Source organism: Orycteropus afer, unplaced genomic scaffold (assembly GCF_000298275.1).
Source record: "Orycteropus afer afer isolate SDZICR_OR568_19922 unplaced genomic scaffold, OryAfe1.0 scaffold00182, whole genome shotgun sequence".
NCBI classification, from domain to species: domain Eukaryota; kingdom Metazoa; phylum Chordata; class Mammalia; order Tubulidentata; family Orycteropodidae; genus Orycteropus; species Orycteropus afer.
This window is the reverse complement of record NW_006921769.1, coordinates 5,045,527-5,066,486: the sequence shown is the minus strand read 5'-3', so window position 1 is coordinate 5,066,486 and position 20,960 is coordinate 5,045,527. Positions and strand designations below refer to the sequence as shown.

The window sequence follows — 20,960 nt, the reverse complement described above, 5'->3', positions numbered from 1 at the left end:
TCAAACCCACCAGCCAACCCTCTGAAGGCAGGCTGGGCAATCTACTTCCTTAGTGATACTGCCTCGGAAACTCAGGGAGGAGTCACTGAGTTGGGTCCCACTGAACAGCACATAACAACAACAACAACATTTTTTCATCTGATTCCTTCTCCTATCTGTTTTTCTATTTTGTATTCACATTTTTAAGTCACTTAAAACTTCTTTGAAACACAGGATAAAAATAAACGAATAAATACGGTAATTCATAGTTGCACAGTCTGAAGACAGGAGTTATGCAGTCAAACGAATGGGCAAAAACTGATAAACAAGACCATGGCCAGAACTTGAAATAACAGTTTTTCAAAGTAGATTTTAACTCCCAAATGGTGTCCTGACCCTGAGTTACTCTGCTCATAGCAAAGTAGTTTGGCAGAATCTGTTCCTTCAAAAACAAGACAAAACAAACAACAACAATAACAAAAGCTCCAGACTAGCAAGCCACAAGGGCCTGACTCTAGTCCTGAGGAAAGAGAATTTGGGGGGCGCAGGGTGAAAGGACAATAGCTCTGGGGGTAGTGAATCATGCCCCTCCAAGGGGGCAGGAATATTACCGACTTCAGTGGTTTTGGAAAACCGACAGCAAAGGACACAGATGGTAACCAGTTCCCCTGGACGGGGCTTTTTCTGACGCTCCCTCCACCGCACCCCAGGACGATGCCTTTCGCTCTCTCAGCCCCTCCCCTCCGCTCTGCTACACTCTCTCTGACCTCGCAGCCTTTTTCCTTCTTTCCCGCCTCATCCTTGCCTCCTCCCCCAGTGCCCGCGCTCTTCCCGCACCAGGACTCTCCTCGCCGCCTTTCCCTAGGCCCCCGGCCCCCTTTGCTCCGCTCAGCTCCACCCTCCACCCCACCCCACCCGGTCACTGGAAGCCCCTCGCTTTCCTTCTCACCGAGTGCAGACCTCGGGGACCAAGGTCAGCCTGGGGGCTGCAGGTGGATCGGCGGGAAGGGCCCCGCCGGGCGAGAGCAGACAGGACGCGGCCCGACGGGACGGGACAGAGCGCGCCGAGCGGCCGGGGCGGGGAGAGTGGGCCGGCCCCTCCCGGCGCTCGGGCCGAGGGGCGGTCCGAGCCTCCCGCCGCTGCCGCCCCGCGTGCCTCGGCTCGCGCTCGCTCATTCCGCGGAGCCCGACCATGTGCAACTGGCTGCTGTTCCTGCTGTGGGCGCTGCTCCCCGGGGCGGCCGCGGCGGGCTCGGACCGACCCTACCCGCACCGCACGGTCCTGGACTCGGAGGGCAAGTACTGGCTGAGCTGGGGCCAGCGAGGCGGCCGTCTCACTTTCCGCCTCGAGGTGCGCACCGCCGGCTACGTGGGCTTCGGCTTCTCGCCTACTGGGGCCATGGCCTCGGCAGACATCGTCGTGGGCGGAGTGGCCCACGGGCGGCCCTACCTCCAGGTAAACTTGTCCCGCTCCGGGAGTCCGCCCTACCAAGCCCCCATCCCGGTTCGGATCATAGGAAAGTGCCAGGAGCAGGGGCGCAGGGTCGAGAGATCCCTCGCGCGATCACCGGCCAAGGCTGGGCATCCTCGCGCCCTGCAGTGGCGTATCCCTAGCTCTGCATTCTTTCTCACCTTCGCGGGCAACTCCTGCTCCCTCTGAGCGGAAGGCGCCTGCGACTCGGCTCCGAGAGTTTTCGCTCCGGGAAGCTGAGCGCAGTCACTCCTGGCCGTTTTCCCTCTCTGAACACTGCCCTGTCCCTGGCGCCATCCTTTACAGAGCTCCACCGTGGACATACCTGCCACACATCCTCCTTCATCCCTGATGAAAGGAAGTGAGACCCCTGCTTTGGGGGACCTAAGGGACAGCGCTCAGAATTGGGGCACCGGAGAATTTTAGCACTCTGCTATGTAACTGTCTACGGTTGGCGATCGAGAACTTCCCAAATGGAGCCCCCAGGCGCTGGGCTCTGTCAGCTACTTCTTGAGCGAATTGAAAGGAGAGCCGGCAAGAATTGCTTGGGAACTTTGCTGTCCCATGGGGAGGTATGGTGGTGCAGTGCTTAAAGCGCTTGGCTGCTAACCAAAAGGTCAACGCTTCCAACCCACCAGCTCCTGTGCGGAAAGAAAGATGAGGCAGTCTGCTTCTGTAAAGATTTACTGCCGGGGAAACCCTATGGGGCATCCCAACTCTGCCCTGTAGGGTCCCTGTGAGTCAGAATCAACCGGAAGGTGAAGAGTTTTTTGCTTTTGCTATCCAACGAACTGCATAGAAAGCGCATTTAGAGATCTACAAAACCTATAGTCCCCAGGCAAAACTCTCCCAAACCTATGGCAGAACTTTTCACTTAATTTGACAGCAAACAAAGTTGACAGCTGTGGATTTGCTTAAAGGAGCCTGAGCTGCCACACTACCTGCTGATAGATGTCTTTAGAAATAGGGAAAAAAGAGGAATTGGCAGATAACCAGAATGTTTGGGTAACCACTGATTAGGTAATGATGATTAGGTCTGAACATCTTTGTGTATTTTATCGTGGCCAATATTTGAACACTTTTAATGATGACAAAACATCATGGTGAATATGCACTTTTTGTTATTTATTAAAATTCATCCCAGAATACTTCAGAATGGTAAGTTTATTGGTCTAAAGGAAAACTCCTAGTTCTGGCATTTTGTTAAGGCGTGAATTATATTAAAATCAATGTACCTGACTTACTTCAGAATGCATTTCTCAGTGAAATTGTTCCTGGCTTGTAAAGTCAACTTTCATAAAGTTTTGACTCTGACATGCCACCAAGTTTAAACCCTGATTCTGTCACTGAGCTGCTAACTTCTGTTAGAAATAGAGAAGATGACAGCAATAAAAGGTTCAAAACTGTCCCATTGCCTATTTTTCATTAATTAATCCTTTCTTCCAAAAATAAATACAGCTCCAATAAAATGCTTTTATAAGGATTACACTGTGCCAAACAAGTCCTGAATGGAAAAAGTTCCCCTTGCTGCAGAATCTCAGATATTCAATTAGTGAAACAATTTTGTGAACCGAAACACAAGCCTCCCTAGCTGAATAACTTACCCTCCTATGATAAGAAGTAGAAAAGACCTTGTTTAAATATCTATTTGAGCCACTTTTTTTTTTTTTTTTTAAATGGATGCAAAGCAAACCCCTTAATTGTCCTTATGTACTTTGGAGAATAAGACCTCAGAATACTTACTATGGTAACATCATGAAACAGGGTTGACCTGCTTTCCCCTCCACCTCCAAAGAATAGCATTTCTAGAAAACCCACCCAATTTGATATTAAATAAAAGGCCAAGAATAGAAGCCTGTTACACAGACTTTGTTAAAATATAGTATGTTTCACACTTTTAGTAGTACTTGAGAAAGATTGCCTAAGACTTAATTCAGGAGCTTTGGTGGTATAGTGGTTAAAGTACTTGACTACTAACCAAAAGTTCAGCTGTTTTAATCCACTGGCACCTCTGTGGGAGAAAGACAAGACAATCTGCTTCCATAAATATTTACAGCCTTGGAAACCCTATGGGACAGTTCCAGTCTGCCCTATAGGGTCACTGTGAGTTGGAATCAACTCAACAGAAGTGGGTTTGTGTTTTTAGTTTAAGAATTAATTGAGTGTTCTTCAGATGAGTATTGAAACAAAGAACTTTTCTTAACATGAAAATTAAGTTTGAATAATAGTAGTATTAATGGTCTTCCTTGTAGTCATATGATTATTATCCTATCACTGACAGCATTGTACTTCAGGACAGATCTTGAAACATCCTTTGTGATGATGAATGCTTTGCTATTCCTCTTCAATGTGTCATTCCTGGCATAGTAGATCATATGGTTGTCTGACTCAAAAATGGCCAAAACCAGTCCATTTCAGCTCACTAATGCCTAGGATGGGAGCTCTGGTAGCATAGTGGCTAAGGCACTTGACTGCTAACCAGAAGGCTGGCGGTTCAAACCCACCAGCCACTCCTCGGAAGGAAGACGGGGCAATCTACTTCCATAGTGATACTGCCTCAGAAACCCAAGGAGGGGTCGCTATGAGTTGGGTCCGACTCTATGGCACATAACAACAACACAACAACAATGCCTAGGATATTGATCTTTATGTGTTCCATTTCATTTTTGACAACTTCCAGTTTTCCTAGATTCATACTTTGTACATTCCATGTTCTGTTTATGAATGGATGTTTGCAGCTGTTTCTTCTTGTTTCCGGTTGTGCTACATCAGCAAATGAGGGTCCTGAAAGCTTTACTCCATCCACATCATTAAGGTTGACTCTACTCTGAACAGCCAGCTCTTGCCCAGTCATATTTTGAGTGCCTTCCGACCTGAGGGGCTCATATTCTGGCACTATGTTGGAGAAGTTTCAGGGCTATTCATAAAGTTTTCCAATAATGTATAATACAGTGTTTCACTGCTGTTCATAAAGTTTTCACTAGCCAATTCTTTAAGAAGTGGATGGCCCCTTCCTTCTTCCAAATCTGTCTTAGTCTGGAAGCTCCGCTGAAACCTGTCCACCATGGGTGACCTTCCTGGCATTTGAAATACCAGTGGCATAGCCTCCAGCCTCACAGCAACATTCAAGCCACCACAGTACAACAAACTTACAGACGAGTAGTAGCATATCATAAATATCCATATGTTTTATTTCATTTTTTCTTTATTCAAACTTGATCATTGAATATTTTTCATTCTTCTATTATTCTGACGTTTATTTTTCTGGTTACTTTATATTCTTTTCAATAGGGTTTTAACTCCTGCATAACATATAGGAGCAAATCCCAACCAACTGGGTAGAAAATTATTGACTAACTAGATGTCACAAATCCAGATATTTGTAGGGATCAGGCAGGAACTATAAGAGAGCGATGGACTTGGGCTATAGTGGAGTAGGTAGGATGTAATGCAGCAGAGAGTCGACTAAACTGAGGAAACAACAGTTTAGTGAGCTTGTTACTGCCACATGGGAGTACAAAGCCTGTGTTGCCAAATCTCCTTATTTTTGAGAGAGAAAGATGAACATTTATAAAATCTTCAGAGTACTAAATAAAATCTGATTACTAAATATCAGTGACATATATACACACACAATTTTAGTTAGGATGTATCGCATGGGCAACTTAAAACATTCTGTGGGATAGTTGGTTCTATTAAAAGTCAGTGTATTCTTTTTAATGTTATGTTTGAAAAAATGGGACCAGGAAGAAACAAAAGCCAAGCTTAATAAAGAATCAACCTTAATTATGAAGATAGATGAGAAACAGAGAGACAGGTCCCATTTTTTTCAGGCTAGGGTAATTCTGTGCCACAAAATAGGTCCAGAGTCAGGAAACAACGTGGATGCTGGTGTGTCCTAGAACTGTGCATCACGTAGGCCTTGACCATTGTTCTGGTTCCCTATCATTGTGTAATAAACCACCCCACAATGTGGTTTAACACAAAGATTAAAGAGCTCTGGTGGTGTAGGTTAGGGCATTTGGCTGCTAAACAAAAGGTCTATGGTTTGAACCTACCAGCCGCTCTGCACAAGAAATATGAGGCAGGTGGTGTAGTGCCTAAGGCATTTGACTGCTAACCAGAATGTTGGTGGTTGAAACCCACCGGCCACTCCGCAGAAGGAAGACTGGACTATCTACTTTGGTAGTTATACTGCCTCGGAAACTCAAAGGGTGTCACTATGAGTCGTAAATGACTTGACAGCAGTCAGTTTGTTTTTTTTTTTAGCTGCTTCTATAAAGATTTACTGCCTTGGAAACCCAGTCAGAATCAACTCAGTGGCAGTGGGTAAACACAATGATTGCTCCCAAGTTTGCAGTTTGAACAGGCTTGGTTGGGACAGCTCTTCTCTGTTTCACTAGGTGTCAGTGGATGGTGGGAATTATCTGAAGGTTCCCTCACTCATATGTCTGGTGGTTGATGTTGTCTGTTGACTGGGACCTTAGCTAGTACTGTGAATGGAGTGTGGCCTTGCATGTGGCTGCTTGGCTTCCTAACCTGACTGGATCCCCAAAGTGAACATACCAAGGGCCCCAGATGGAAGCTGTGTAGTCTTTTAAGATTAGCCTTTGAGTCATATAACATCTCTTCTGCTGTGGTTATAGGCTCACCAGATTTAAGAGGGAACATAGACTCCTCCTCAATATCACTTTATAAAAGAACCCCATGGGAATGAGATATATTAGTGAGGCATCTTAGGAAATGTGTTCTACCACACCCATCCTCAGTGACTTGCCACAGTCTCCTTCTTACCACCTCTTTGGAGTACCTGTCCGTATATGTCCACTCTCTCGTCACTGCTGATGTTGAAAGGCAGTGTTCACTTGTTCACCTTTTCTCTGTCTCTGCCCTACAAACGCACACATAATTAGTGAACCCTTGGTACATTTTCCAGTTTGGTACTCCCTCTGCCCCTCTACCCATAAAAAGAATTGGCAGCCCCATAGTTTTAATGGTTAAACCAGCTGCCATTGAATTGATTCTGACTTAGAGCAACCCCATGTGTGTCAGAGTAGAACTGTACTCCATATGGTTTCAATGGCTAGTTTTTCAGAAGTAGATTGTCAGTCCTTTCTTCCGGTCCTCCATTAGCAGCAGAGTGTGTTAACCATTTGCATCACCCATGGACTCCTTTCAGTGGTGGTGGTTTTCAGCTGTAGTTGAGTCATTCTCAAGTCATGGTGACCCCTTGCATGATGGGCTCAGACCATTGTGAGCCATAAAGTTTTCATTGGCTGATTTTCAGAAGTAGATCACCAGGCCTTTTTTCCTGTTCTTTGTTAGTGTGGAAGCTCTGCTGAAACTTGCTCAGTATCATAGCAACATGCAAGCTTCCAGTAACAGATGAGTGATGGCTATGCATGAGATAAATTGTCTGGAAATGGAACCTGGGTCTCTTGTATGGAAGAAGACCTTACAATGGCTGTTGTTGTTGTTGTTGTTGTTGTTATGTGCTGTTGACTCATTTCTGACTAGTAGTGACCCAATGTGACAGAATAGAACTACCTCATTGAGTTTCCTAGGCTGTAATCTTTATGGGAACAAATCACCTGATCTTTTCTCCTACAAATGGTTGATGAGTTTGAACTACCAACCTTTTGGTTAGTGGCCAACAGTTTAACCATAGCACTACCAGGGATCATTTTCCATGATTAAAACAAACAAACCTGTTGCTCTGCTACTGACTCATAGTGACCCTGTAGTACAGTGTAGAACTGCCCCACAGGGTTTAAAAGGCATTTTTGGGAAGCAGTCTGCCACATCTTTCTTCCATGAAGTGGCTGGTGGGATTGAACAGCTGACCTTTGAGTAGCTGCCAAGCAGTCCTTGTTGTTTTGTTATATTATTGTTGTTGTTGTTATATACCTTCGAGTTGGTCCTGACTCATAGCAACCCTTCCTTGGGTTTCCGAGGCAGTATCACTATGGAAGTAGATTGCCCCATCTTCCTTGTATTATTAGGTGCTTCCTTGTATAATCAGCTCCAACTCATATCAACCCTGTGTACAACAGAATGAAACACTGCCTAGTCCTGCACCACTCTCACAATCATTGCTGTGTTTGGGCCATTGTTGCAGCCACTCTGTCAGTCCAACTCATAGAGGGTCTTCCTCTTTTTCACTGACACTCTACTTTGTCAAGCATGTGGTACCTCCCCAGGGACTGATTCCTTCTGATAACATATCCAAAGTATATTAGACACAGTCTTGACAACCTCGCTTTTTTAAAAATTGTGATTTGGGTGAAAGTTTACAGAGCAAATTCACTTTCCACACAGCAGCTCACATATACACTTTGTCTCATGACATTGATTACACTTTACCACAATGCAACAGCTCCCTTCCCACTTCTTTCCCATGTTACCTCTTCCCTGTGTCCTTCCGTCCCATGCTCTCCTGCCCCTTGAGCTGTCTCCCTGTGCATACACAGCCCTTCTATTTTCCCATGATTGTTCTGTCCAAGAAGTGTATCTAGCTAATGTAAATGTTCAGCCAATATGCCTGTCTTTTGTTTGGCTGGAAGCCACAGGAGTGGGTTCAATTCCAGACCTGAAGGGCAGGTAGGGGCCATAGGCTCAGTGGTTCTATCAGGCTTTTATCAGACTAGCAAACCTGATCTCCCCCCCCCCTTTTTTTTAAATGATTTTGAGTTTTGCTCCACATTGTTCTCCCACTTTATCCAGGATCTCCTACACAGATCCTCCTCAGAGTGGTTGACAGTGATAGCCAGGCACCATCTAGTTCTTCTGGTCTCATAGTTGTATAGCCATCCTTGCTTGTAATGAGCATTCTGGTTGTACTTTTTCCAAGACATATTTGTTCATTCTTCAAGTGGTCCATGGTGTAATCAATATTCTCTGCCAACACCATAATACAGATGCATCAATTCTTCTTCTATATTCCTTATTCATTGCTCAACTTTCCCAATTATAGGCGCTAAATGAAAATACCATAGCTTGGGTCAAGTGCATTTTAATCCTGTGTTTTATTTACCGGTTGAAAGAGGTCTTTTGCAGCAGATTTTCTCAATGCAATACATCATTTCATTGTTTGACTGCTGATTCCATGGGAAGTGATTGTGAATCCAAGTAAACTGAAATCCTTGACAACTTCAGTCTTTTCTCCGTTTATCATGATGCTGTTTATTGGTCCAATTGTGATGATTTCTCTTTTCTTTATGTTGAGGTGTAATCAATATAAAGGCTGTTGTCTTTGATCTTCATCAGTGAGTGTTTCAGGTCTTCTTTGCTTTCATAAAACAGAGAAGAACATGCTTGGCATTTCTTGAGCTGAAAGAACTGAAAAAAAATTGAGTCTTGAGTTGCAATCCTGAAGTATTCTATGGGTAAAATATTGAACAGTGCTGGAAACTTCAAAAGAAAACTGAAGGAACACACAGGATCACTATACCAAAAATAATTGGTTGGTGTTCATTCCTTTCAGAAGATAGCATATAATCAAGAACCAGTGGTATTGAAGGAAGAAGTCCAAGATGCACTAAAAGCATTGGCAAAACACAAGGCTTCAGGAATTTGCAGAATACCAACTGATATGTTTCAACAAATAGATACAATACTGGACGTGCTCACTCATCTATGCTAAGGAATTTGGAAGACAGCTACCTGGCCAACTGATTGGAAGAGATTCGTGTTTGTGCCCATTCCAAGAAAGGTGGTCAAACAGAATGTGGGAATTATTGAACAATTATCATTAACATCACACACAATTCAAACCAAAGCCTCTGTCATCAGGTTGATTCCTGTGACTCATAGTGACCCCACTGGGTTTCTGAGGCAGTAAATCTTTACAGAAATAAATTGCCCAGTCATGCTTCCATGGAGTGGCTGGTGGGTTTGAACCACCAACCTTCTGGTTAGCAGTCAGATGCCTTAGGCACTGTGCTACCAGAGCTCCTTTAACATCACACACATAAATAAAATTACACCAAAGATACTTCAAAAATTGTTGCAGCAGCGCATCGACAGGGAACTTCCAGAAATTCAAGCTGGATTATGAAGTGGATGTGGAATGAGGGATATCATTGTTGATGTCAGGTGCATCTGGGCTGACACCAGAGGATACCAGAAAGATGTTTATCTGTGTTTTATTGGCTACTCAAAGATATTTGATTGTGTGGATGATACCAAGTTATGGATAAGATTGCAAAGAGTTGGAATTCCAGAACACTTAATTGTGCTCATGAGAAACCTATACAGTGACCAAAAGGCAGTCATTCAAACAGAACAAGGGGATACTGCATGGTTTAAAATCAGGAAAGGTGTGTGCCAAGGTTGTATCCTTTCACCATACTTATTTTATCTGTATGTTGATCAGGTAATCTGAGAAGCAAGACTATATGAGAAGAATGTGATATCAGGATTAGAGCAAGACAGTTAACCTGTGGGTAGGCAGATGACACAACCTCGTTTACTGAAAGAGAAGAGAACTTGAACCTGAGCAGTTATCAATCATCAATTCAGGCTTAGCCCCAATGAGAACATTTCTAGATGGCAGTGTGACATTTGTCTATAGGTGTATGGAACAGAAAGCAGATTTTGAATTTCCTTGCCTCAGGCTTAACCAGAGTTAAAATTATACCACTCCCAGAGACATGGTATTGTGGACATTTGTCCTGTCCATATTGTAATGGCATGTGTGGAACTGTGATGCTGGAAGCTATGCCACTGGTGTCTCAAATGTCAACAGGGCCACCCACAGTGAACAGGTTTCAGTAGAACTTCAGACTTAGACAGACTGGGAAGAAAGACCTGGTGAACTACTTCTGAAAAAGTTGCCAGTGACAACTTTATGAATACCAGTAGAACACTGCCTGATAATAGTGCTGGAAGATGAGCATGGCAGGTTGCAAGGCACTCAAAATATGACTAGCGAAGAAGTGCCTCCTCAAAGTAGACTTGACTTTAATAATGTGAATGGAGTAAAGGTTTTGAAACCTTCATTTACTGATGCAGCACCACTCAAAGTAAGAGGAAACAGCTAGAAGAGTCCATTAGTAATTGGAACATGGAATATATGAAATATGAATCTAAGAAAATTGAATGTTGTCAAAAGTGAAAGGTAACCCTTGAAGATCAATATGCTAGGCATTTGTGAGCTGAAATGGGCTGGTATTGGCCATTTTGAATCAGACAATCATGGTCTCCTGTGCTGGGAATGACAAAAATGAATGCGGTTGTCTTCATTGTCAAAAAAAAAAAAAAAAAAAAAAAATTTCAAAGTCTATCTTGAATTACAACACTGTCAGTGATAGAATAATATCTATACACCATCAAAGAAGACCAGTTAATATGGCTATTATTTAAGTGTATGCATCAACCACTAATACCAAAGAAGAAGAAATTGAAGATATTTACTAACTTCTGCAATCTGACATTGATCAAGCATGCAATCAAGAGGTATTGAGAATAACTGGTAAAAGTTAGAAATAAAGACGAGGGATCAGTAGTAGGAAAATATGGCCTTGGTGATAGCAATAGTGCTGGAGATCACATGATAGAATTTTGCAAGGCCAATGACCTATTTATTGGAAATATTTTTTTAAATTAACATACAACAACATACATGGCAGCTATGCACATGGACCTCACCAGGTGGAATACACAGGAATCAAAACAACTGCAACTGTGGGACGAGACAATGGAGAAGCTCAGTATCATCAGTCAGAACAAGGTCAGGGGATGACTGCAAAACAGATCATTATTTGCGCACATACAAGTTCAATTTGAAGCTGAAGAAAATTGAAACAAATTCACAAGAGGCAAAGTACAATCTTGAGTACGTCCCACTGAATTTAGAAATCATTTCAGGAATAGATTTGATGCATTGAACACTTATGACTGACGACTGTCATCCCGCCAGTTGTGGGATGACATTAAGCACATGAAGCATGAAGAAAGCAAAAAAGCTCATTAGAAAAACAGGAAAGAAAGACCAAAAATTATGTCATTAGAGTCTGTGAAACTTAGAATGTAGAGTAGCTAAATTGAATAGAAGAAATGAGAAAAGAGCTGAACAGAAGATTCCAAAGGGTGGATCGAGAAGACCAGCTGAAGTATCATAGTGAATGTGCAAACACCTGCAATCAGAAAGCCAAAAGAGAAGAGCACTCTTGGCATTTCTCAAGAAAAAAGAACTGAAGAAAATATCCAGGACTCGACTCATAATACTGAAGAGTTCAATGGACAAAATGTTTAATGATGCAGGAAGAAATATTTAACCATGTCAGGAGGTAGCATATGATCAAGAACTTATGATAGTGAGAGAAGAAATACAAGCTGCACGAAGGCATTGGCAGTAAACAAGGTTCTAAGAATTGATGAAATACCAACTGAGATGTTGCCACAAACCAATGCAATACTGAAAGCACTCATTCATCTATGTCAAGAAATTTGGAAGACAGCTCCCTGGCTAAGTTATTGGAAGAAATCCATGTTTGTATCCTTTCCAAAGAAAGGTGACCCAATAGAATGTGGATATTAGTCAACATTATCATGAATATGTATCACATGCAAGGAAAATTATGCTGAAAATACTTCAAAAACAGTTGCAGTACTACATTGACAAGGAATGCCAGAAATTGAAGCCAGATTCGGAGGAGAATGTGGAACAAGGGATATCATCACTCATGTGAGATGAATCTTTGGTAAAAGCAGAGAAGACCAGAAAGATGTTTAGTGTTTTGATGACTATGCAAAGGCATTCGACTGTGTGGTTCATAACAGATTATGTATAACATTGTGAAGAATAGACATTCTAGACCACTTAACTGTGCTTCTAAGGATCCTGTTCATAAACCCAGAGGCAGTTGTTCTAACAGAACAAGGAATACTGAGTGGTTTAAAATCAAGAAAGGTATGTGTCAGGGCTGTATCCTTTCACCATATTTGTTCAGTCTGTATTCAGAGCAAATAATCTGAGAGGCTGGACCATATCCAGAAGAACATGGCATCAGGATTGAAGGAAGACTCATTACAACCCTAGATATGAAGGTGACACACCTTATTTGCTGAAATGAAAGAAAATTTGAAGCACTTACTGTTGAGGAGCTCTGGTAGCATAGTGCCTAAGGCACTTGACTGCTAACCAGAAGGCACGCGGTTCAAACCCACCAGCCACTCCTCAGAAGGAAGGTTGGGCAATCTACTTCTGTAGTGATACTGCCTCCACAACCCAAGGAAAGGTCACTATGAGTCAGATCTGACTCAACAGCACATAACAAGAACAACAACTGTTGAAGATCAAAGATTATAGCTTTAGGTATGGATTATATCTCAACATAATGAAAACAAAAGTCCCCACAACTGAACTAATAAGTGGCATCATGATAAATGGAGTAAAGATTGAAGTTGTCATAGATTTCACCTTATTTGGATCCCCAATTAATACCCATGAAGATGGCAGTCAAGAACTCAAACAATATGTTGCAATGGGGAAGTATGCTACGAAAAACTTCATATTGTTAAAAAGCAAAGACATTACTTTGAGAACTAAGGTGCGCATAACCTAAGCATTGTATTTTCATTTGCATATGAAAGATGGATAATAAATGAGGCAAATCAAAGAAGAATTTATGCCTTTGAATTATGGTGTTTTCAAAAAATATTGAATGTACCCTCAACTGCTAGAGGAATGAACCCATCTGTCTTGGCAGAAGTATAGCCAAATGCTCCTTAGAAGCAAGTATGGTGAGACTTTGTCTCATGTAATTTGGACATGTTATCAAGAGGGACCAGTCCCTGGAGAAGGACATCCTGTTTGGTAAAGTAGAGGGTCAGTGGTAAAGAGGGAGACCCCTAACAAGATCGATTGTCATGGTGAATGCAACAGTGGGCTCAAACATGATTGCAAAGACCGGACTGTATCGAAAAGTGTTTCATTTGGTTGTACACGGTTTGCTATGAGTTGGAACTGACTTGAGGTACAACAACAATATTTTTTAACCTTTCTGACCCTTTCTGAGCTGTGTCCTGAATGGGTGTATAACCAAGTATGATTGAAGTGTTGTGGTTGTAAACTGAAGCTTGTCTCAGTGCAGTCTGACATATAACTTGTTCTGGAGTGTTCATGTTCATGGAAATGTCACCCTTGTAATGCTGCTGAGGTCTGGAGGTCTGTTTCTATGCTATCTTTCACAGAAGTGTTAGGGTTAGGGTTGGAGACATTCTTTTCTTTTCTTTTTTTTTTGCATTGGCTTTTTAAAAACCTCACTATATTGTCTCAGTGAACCAGTTCTCACTTTCTTGATGGATTCATCTCCTTTCCTTATTCTTTGCCCCTTTTTGACAGAGCAACTCCCCCACCCCCAACCGCTTAGCAACTGTGAGCTCCCATCTGAAGCAAGTAAATCGGGTTGCTGAATGGCTAGTTTGTGTGGGTTAGAGAAGAGAGCAGCATTGTCAGATGTGCCTGTTGAATTTGCACAAAAATTGATTCACCCTTCCTTTGGGGGGTATAAATCGCTAGTGAATGGAGGCCGAAACATATGTCGTCATTTGTTACAGCCTTGCTTGCTGGCTGTCCCAAAAACTGAAGCCTTTCAGTGATGAGGAGGAGTAAGTCTTCAGCAGCCTGATAATTGATGCTGGGCTGCTTGCTGAGGAAGTGCTTGGAACTGATTTGAAATCACAGAAAACAGTGAGCATTCTTTGCGGTTAATGATGTGCTTCTTTTAAGTGCACCCTAGCCAACAGCAAAAAAAAAAAAAAGATGTTTGGAAAGCAGATTGACAGGCTGTAAGGGACCGATGAAGAGTGTGCAGCCCCAACACAGCTCAGCTGGTGCTTTATAAAGAGATATTTATAAGTTTTCAGATTATGCCCCAAATTTCAGATGACAAAGGGGTCTCTCCAAGCTTCACGCTTTGATGCATTTGTAATAAGGACACATGCTGCAGTGTACCGCTGTACCACATGATGCTAGTCTTCAACCGTGTGACTCTCTGGCCTAACAGATGATTTCCGAATGCCAGCCGGAGGAAATGGGCAGACCTGACAGCCAAGGGAACAATGCATCTGAATTAACAAACAGAGTTCAAGGCTTCAGGCAACCATCGGCACATTTCTGAAATCTTGGAAGGAGAAGCAAGAGTCCACTTCAAAGACACTGAATGAGGTTTTATTGGTTCATCTGTAATAGAGTCCTATTAAAATAAAGTTGCTGGCAAAAGAGATGAATAAATTACACATCATGTGTTTCTGGAAGATGTTTGATCCATATCTAACATAAAAAATAAACTATACTTATGGTTGCCTTATGGTGCTGCCTATTAGAAGTGTTTTTAAGTATCTAGCAAAGAACTTTTAAACAGAAAAAAATTGTCTTACAGTTTGGAGGCTTTCAGTCTTGAGTTTAAAGTGCCAGACTCTAGCAGCTGGGTGAAAGCCCCTCAATCTTGGGCTTCAGCTCTGCCTCCTGCTCTCGGCCCACTGAAGCTAGAGGTTTTTCTTCACTCAGCTGCTGGCTGCTGAGGTGGACAAGCCCAAGGTTGACAAGTAAAAAGGCACAGTCCTGATGTTACCAAACCACATGGCAGGCCATTAATTCAAGTCCATTGAAAGTCCCAAGGTCAGTAGAGCATGGCAGGCTGCTGAACATCTTGGCTGCATGCAGGGTTCAAGCGTGCCATAAGCTAGAGACCATTCCCCAAGGCTTCTCCTTATATACAGGAAGCAGACCACATCCCTAAGGCAGCTTCTCAGCTGCTCACAGTAGATTCCACCATGGAATTGGTTACCAGTCTCCTTATAGGGAATACTACATCCAGCTGCCCGGCCACTCAACCAGGCCCGGCCACATTGACACAAAAACATTATTACCACAATGCCTTTTTTACTTGCAAAATTCTAGAGTAGAACAATAACCAAAAAACAGCTATGCATAAGGACAGCATATATGATCTTTTGCCAAAATAACTTCAAATAGATAATTTTTGTTAACCGTAACATTGGAATTATATTGGAATGATATGTGGTATACAAAGAGTATATGGGCCAACTTTAATTTGCTGTGAAAGTCTGTCTTATTCAGATAAATTATTAATAAAAGTATTCAATGCTTTCTGTATTTACTTGCTGCCTCTTAAGAGCTTAAATCTCCCCTGACTCCCCAGATGACTTCTCTGAGGCCACACAGCTCAGCAGCCTGGATTCATTTTTTCTGACTCTTGATTAGGCACCGTTTCTACTCCTGCAAGCAAGCTGTATCGTACATTAAAACCATGTTCTAATTTGCTTCCTAAATAGTCAAAGAGCATATATTATGAAATACTTTTTCCAAAAGATTGATAAAATACAATCATTGTATTTTTCTATTTTTGGTCTACTCAAAATGTTATAGATAAACATTTTTATAATTTTTCATTCTATTGAGCTCTTAACATACGTCATGCATTGTGAGAAGTCCTTAAAATGTTCTATCTCTTGTAATTCTCACAAAAGCCCAATGAGGTCAGTACTCTTATTTCTCCCATTTTATAGACATGCAAACCTGAGGATCCAGGTCACACAGCATTGGAATCATTTGCGAGTTTACCATGACTATTTCAGTAAAGTACTCACTGTTATAGGCAGAGCAAGTGGGAATATTCATTATCCATTTATTCCACCGAAGGCTTATTGTGTATCCCTACATGCTGAGGATATAGCATTGAATAAGATGAAATGAATACTATCATGGAGCTCACATTTTGGCAAAGCTGGAAACAAATAGGAAAACAGGGAGTGATAAGTGCTGTGCACATCATTAAAATAGGGTAATAAGGGTAATCAGGCAACTGTGTGAGCTATTTCAGATTCCAAACCGAAACCAAATCTGTTGCCTTCAAGTCTTTTCTGACTCATGAGAACACATGGGGTCAGCATTTCAAATTAGGATGTCCATAATACAAACATAAAGGAAAACAAGTGCAGGTTATCTTTCAAAGTTAACAATAGTGTTTACAATTCAAAATATTGTATACTATGAGGATCACCTGGTACAGGCACCAAAGAACTCAGTAGACCTTGTACATAATAAATCACCTACCTGCAGGAAATATAATTTTTTTCCCAAATGTGTCTAAACCACACGAGCTCTCCTTCTTATTTCTGTGGCATTATTATACAGATGTTTAGTAAGTCAGTTGGAGTCTCTAATGCTTTGATCTAGAAAATTGGTGATTTTATAGAAATTCTTTCTTAACACTACATGTGAAGGTTTTTCTCTCATGTACTTTGTGTTCTTTCTCACCCTCCACAATAGAGAGCTAAACCTTACCGAGGTACTATAGGGTCGCTATGAATCAGAACTGACTCGATGGTACACAGAAACAGAGGACCCTGAGACACTGTATGAACAAAACAACTTGTGTCCTGGGAAGATTTCTACCTTTAATGCAATTTTAAACTAAAACTTTGAAATGTCAGTTTCTTAGAAAAAACTAAATTGTTACATCTTTTCCTGCATAGTTCATGTGCTGAAACCTCATATACAAGGAAACTCATGGTTGATGAGACTGTATAGGAGCTATGCCTTCTATACCTTGAATACCCAGGTCCCTCTGAATAGAACCAAGATGGATTCATGTTAAAGAAGATTGCAGTACAGTGAAGGCTGGCAGAGAAAATAGGGAACTGATTTCTAGGAAAGGTACTTCCTCTATCAGTGGTACCCAAACTCATCTACGCGTTGGAAACATGTGGGAATCATTTAAAGATTTCAGTGTCTAGCCATACTTCAAACCAATTAAAGCATAATGTCTGTGGGGTGTACTCAGGGATTATTATGTTTTCCCGGATGGTTCCACTGTGGAGGCAAGTTTATGGACTTATATAACCATGCTCTTTAATAAAGATTAGGCAGCTCCCTTGTGATCATCCTGCAGATGTTTGGAAGAGTCTAGGTATAGAGCGAACTGATGCAAAGCATGACCCCATGCAAAGCCATTCAGAGTAACCATTTGATGTTTGAAGCAAGGCTTAGCCTATGCCTAGACATTTAAGATTATTTTGTAAGAAGAGAAAAATAAGGTGGGTGTCTCTGATATGGAAGCATTTCTGAAACGAGTTTAATGAGTTTGTTGGTAATTCTAAGTATTTTCTCACATTCTTCGCTGAAACAAGAGCAGAAATTGAAGAAAAAGTTAGTGGTCAATTTTAAAACACATTCAACCAGTAACCTTTCTCTCCTCCTCATAGACTTCCATTATTCCTACATATATTTTGTCAACTGGAGCTCTGGTAGCATAGTGGCTAAGGCACTTGACTGCTAACCAGAAGGCTGGCGGTTCAAACCCACCAGCCACTCCTCGGAAGGAAGGTTGGGCAATCCTACTTCCGTAGTGATACTGCCTCGGAAACCCAAGGAGGGGTCGCTATGAGTCAGGGCTGACTCGACAGCACATAACAACAACAACAACAACCTTATTCTTTATTTCTAAGCATCAGGAGTATCTGCCTACACAGATTCAAGTATTTACCACTTATACTTGGCCCCAGGTCAACAAAGGAATCTGAATAAATAAGAGTCCCAGGTGATTCTGAGCCTGTATTTAAGCCAAGAGAAGTGTTCTGGTCTAAAATCTTTTATTAGAATAAGCCATAACAAAATAGACTCCCTTTGTATTTGGAAAAATTCTCAAGCATTGCTTCAAGATAAATAGATATGCTGTATCTCCTTATATGCTGTGAATAGATACGCAGCCCCTTCCCTCCAAAGTCCTTGGGTGTGCAAACTGTTGGGCACTTGACTAGATGAAAGGTTGGAACCTCCAACCCACCCAGATGCATCTGGGAAGAAAGACCGGTGATCTACTTTTGAAAAACTCATGGAACACTCTGCAGCATGAGGAGTCGCCAGGAGTCGGAAATGACTCTATGACAACTTTCGGTTTTTTGATTTTAGTCTATCATTCTCAAAGATGACAAGCAGTGAAATGCCCTGAAGCTATATCTGCAGAAGGAAGGTGGCAGAAGAGTTGCAGGAGTGGAGGATAATTAGTATTTTATTAGGGTGTGAATGGGATATTTACCAGTTGCTGACTGTGGTTTGCTGCCAGTTCCTCCATAGGTATCAGGAACAATTTAATGGCTTGACTGGTCCTCGAGAAATACCTGATGAATAGCTGTTGAGCAGTTAAGACAAGGAAGTATTCTAGATTGGGTGTGAATCCCTGTACTTACAGCTACTTATAAGCTATGTGGCCCTGGGCAAACTCCTAAGTGACCTCTCTGATGATGGTTTCCTTTATGAAGAAGGGGGATAATGGTATCTAAGTCAAGGGGAGTTTATGAGGATTGAATAGAATAGGCATGTAAAACTCTTAGCAGAGTATGTGGTGCATTGTAAGCACTTGATAACACAAGGTACTATTATAATGAATTGGTCACTTAGGGAATTGTCAGAAGACAATATGAAGACAAATGTCCCAATTTTTCAGTTGAAGGAAAAAAAGTGTGTTGTTGTTGTTGTTAAGTGCCATCGAGTCTTTGAAATAGTGGACAGTCTGGCTTCAAAAATATGGGTTAGATGCTATTTATTAGGCTCCAGGAGCTCTGGTGGCATAGTGCCTAAGGCATTTGACTGCTAACCAGAAGGCTGGTGGCTCAAACCCACCAGGCACTCCTCAGAAGGAAGATTGGGCAGTCTACTTCCATAGGGATACCGCCTCGGAAACCCAAGGAGGCGTCTCTATGAGTTGATTGACTCAATGGCAGTGAGTTTGGTCTTTTTTTTTTTTTTCTTATTAGAGAGAAGGGGGAAAAAAGATCCAATTACTGTACATTAAAAGATAGAAGATTTTGGTTTATGGTAAGATAAATTTCTGATAATCAGAGGTATTAAAATGGAATGATTTGACTTGAGCTTGTCATGTCACTGGAAGTGTTAAAGTAAATACTGTGTGAACATTTCTTAAAAAAATATTTTTCAGTGATACATTTCTTTGGTGGGAACTTAAACTCTAGGTGTCCTTCAGGTTGTTTGCCAACTTGTTTATTTTGTGAAAACAGCTTTACTTCACCTGCATGCTTCTGGATTGTTCAAGAAATGAATAGGAGGGAATATATTAGCAACTATATATTTAGGGACCCAGGCGTCAGCCCCAAGAGGCAGGAAAGCAGGGGGTGGGGAGAGAAAAGCCAGGGAGATGACAGAGCCAGCAGCAGCAGGGATCCAGGTAAGGGGAGGGACTCAGGCCCTACCCCAAAGAGGTAGGAAAGCAGTGTGTGTGTGGGGGGGAAGCCAGAGGGACGACAGAGCCAGCAACAGCAGGGATCCAGGTAAAGGGAGGGACCCAGGCTGCACCCCCAAGAGGCAGGAAAGCAGGGGAAGAGAAAAGCCGGAGGATGAAGGGGAGGGCAGAGAGGTTTCAAACAGCTAAGGGTGACAAACTTGTCTGTCAGTTTGTCATACTGTGGTGGCTTGTGTGTTGCTGTGAGGTTTGAGGCTGTGCCACTGGTGTTTGTTTCAAATACCAGCAGGGTTGCACATGGTGCACAGGTCTCAACACAGCTTACAGACTGAGATAGACTAGGAAGAAGGAAGAGGCCATCCACTTCTCAAAGAATTGGCCAGGGAAAACCTTATGAATAATAGAGAAAGATCTGTCTGTTACATTACTGCACAACTTTATGAATAGCTTGGAAACATTGTCCAATACAGTGCAGGAGGATGAGCCCCTTAGGTCAGAAGGCTCTCAAAATATGACTGGGAAAGAGCTGTATCATCAGAGTAGAACCATCCTTACTGATACAGATAAAGTAAAGCTTTTGAGACCACCTCCATTTGCTGACGTGGCATGACTCAAATTGAGGAGAAACAGCTGCAAACACTCATTAATAATCGGGACATGGAAGGTATGAACTATGTATGAATCTAGGAAAATTGGAAGTTGTCAAAAATGAAATGGAATGCATAAAGATTGATATCCTAGGCATTAGTGAGCTGAAATGTCCTGGTTTTGGCCATTTTGAATCAGACAACCATCTGATCTACTATGCTGGGAATAGCAATTTGAAGAGGAATGGCATGGCATTCATCATCACAAAGGATGTTTCAAGATCTGTTCTGAAGTACAGTGCTGTCAGTGGTAGGATATATCTATACGCCTACAAGGAAGACCAGTTAATACTACTATTATTCAAATTTATGCACCAACCACCAAAGCCAAAGATGAGGAAATTGAAGATTTTTATCAACTTCTGAAGTCTGAAATTGACCAAATATGCAATCAGGATGTGTTAATTATCACTGGTGACTGGAATGCAAAAGTTGGAAACAAAGAAGAATCATCAGTAGTTAGAAAATATGGTCTTGGTGATAGAAATGACACTGGAGATCATGCTAGAATTTTTCAAGACCAATGAGTTATTCTTTGCAAATACCTTTTGCCAGTGACACAAATGGTGGCTATACACATGGACTTCACCAGATGGAGTACATAGGAATCAGTTTGACTATATCTGTGGCAGGAGG

At 42.0% G+C, this 20,960-nt stretch overlaps 1 protein-coding gene across 1 annotated transcript in view; it reads left to right on the top strand.

The window, feature by feature from the left end:
- Positions 1-1,171: 1,171 nt before the first annotated feature.
- The window catches only part of MOXD1 (monooxygenase DBH like 1), a 154,522-nt gene continuing 134,733 nt past the window's right edge, over positions 1,172-20,960 (top strand). The window contains exon 1 of the mRNA XM_007947392.1: positions 1,172-1,435. Coding sequence (XP_007945583.1) covers positions 1,172-1,435 — 264 coding nt within the window. The remainder of the gene's footprint in view (positions 1,436-20,960) is intronic.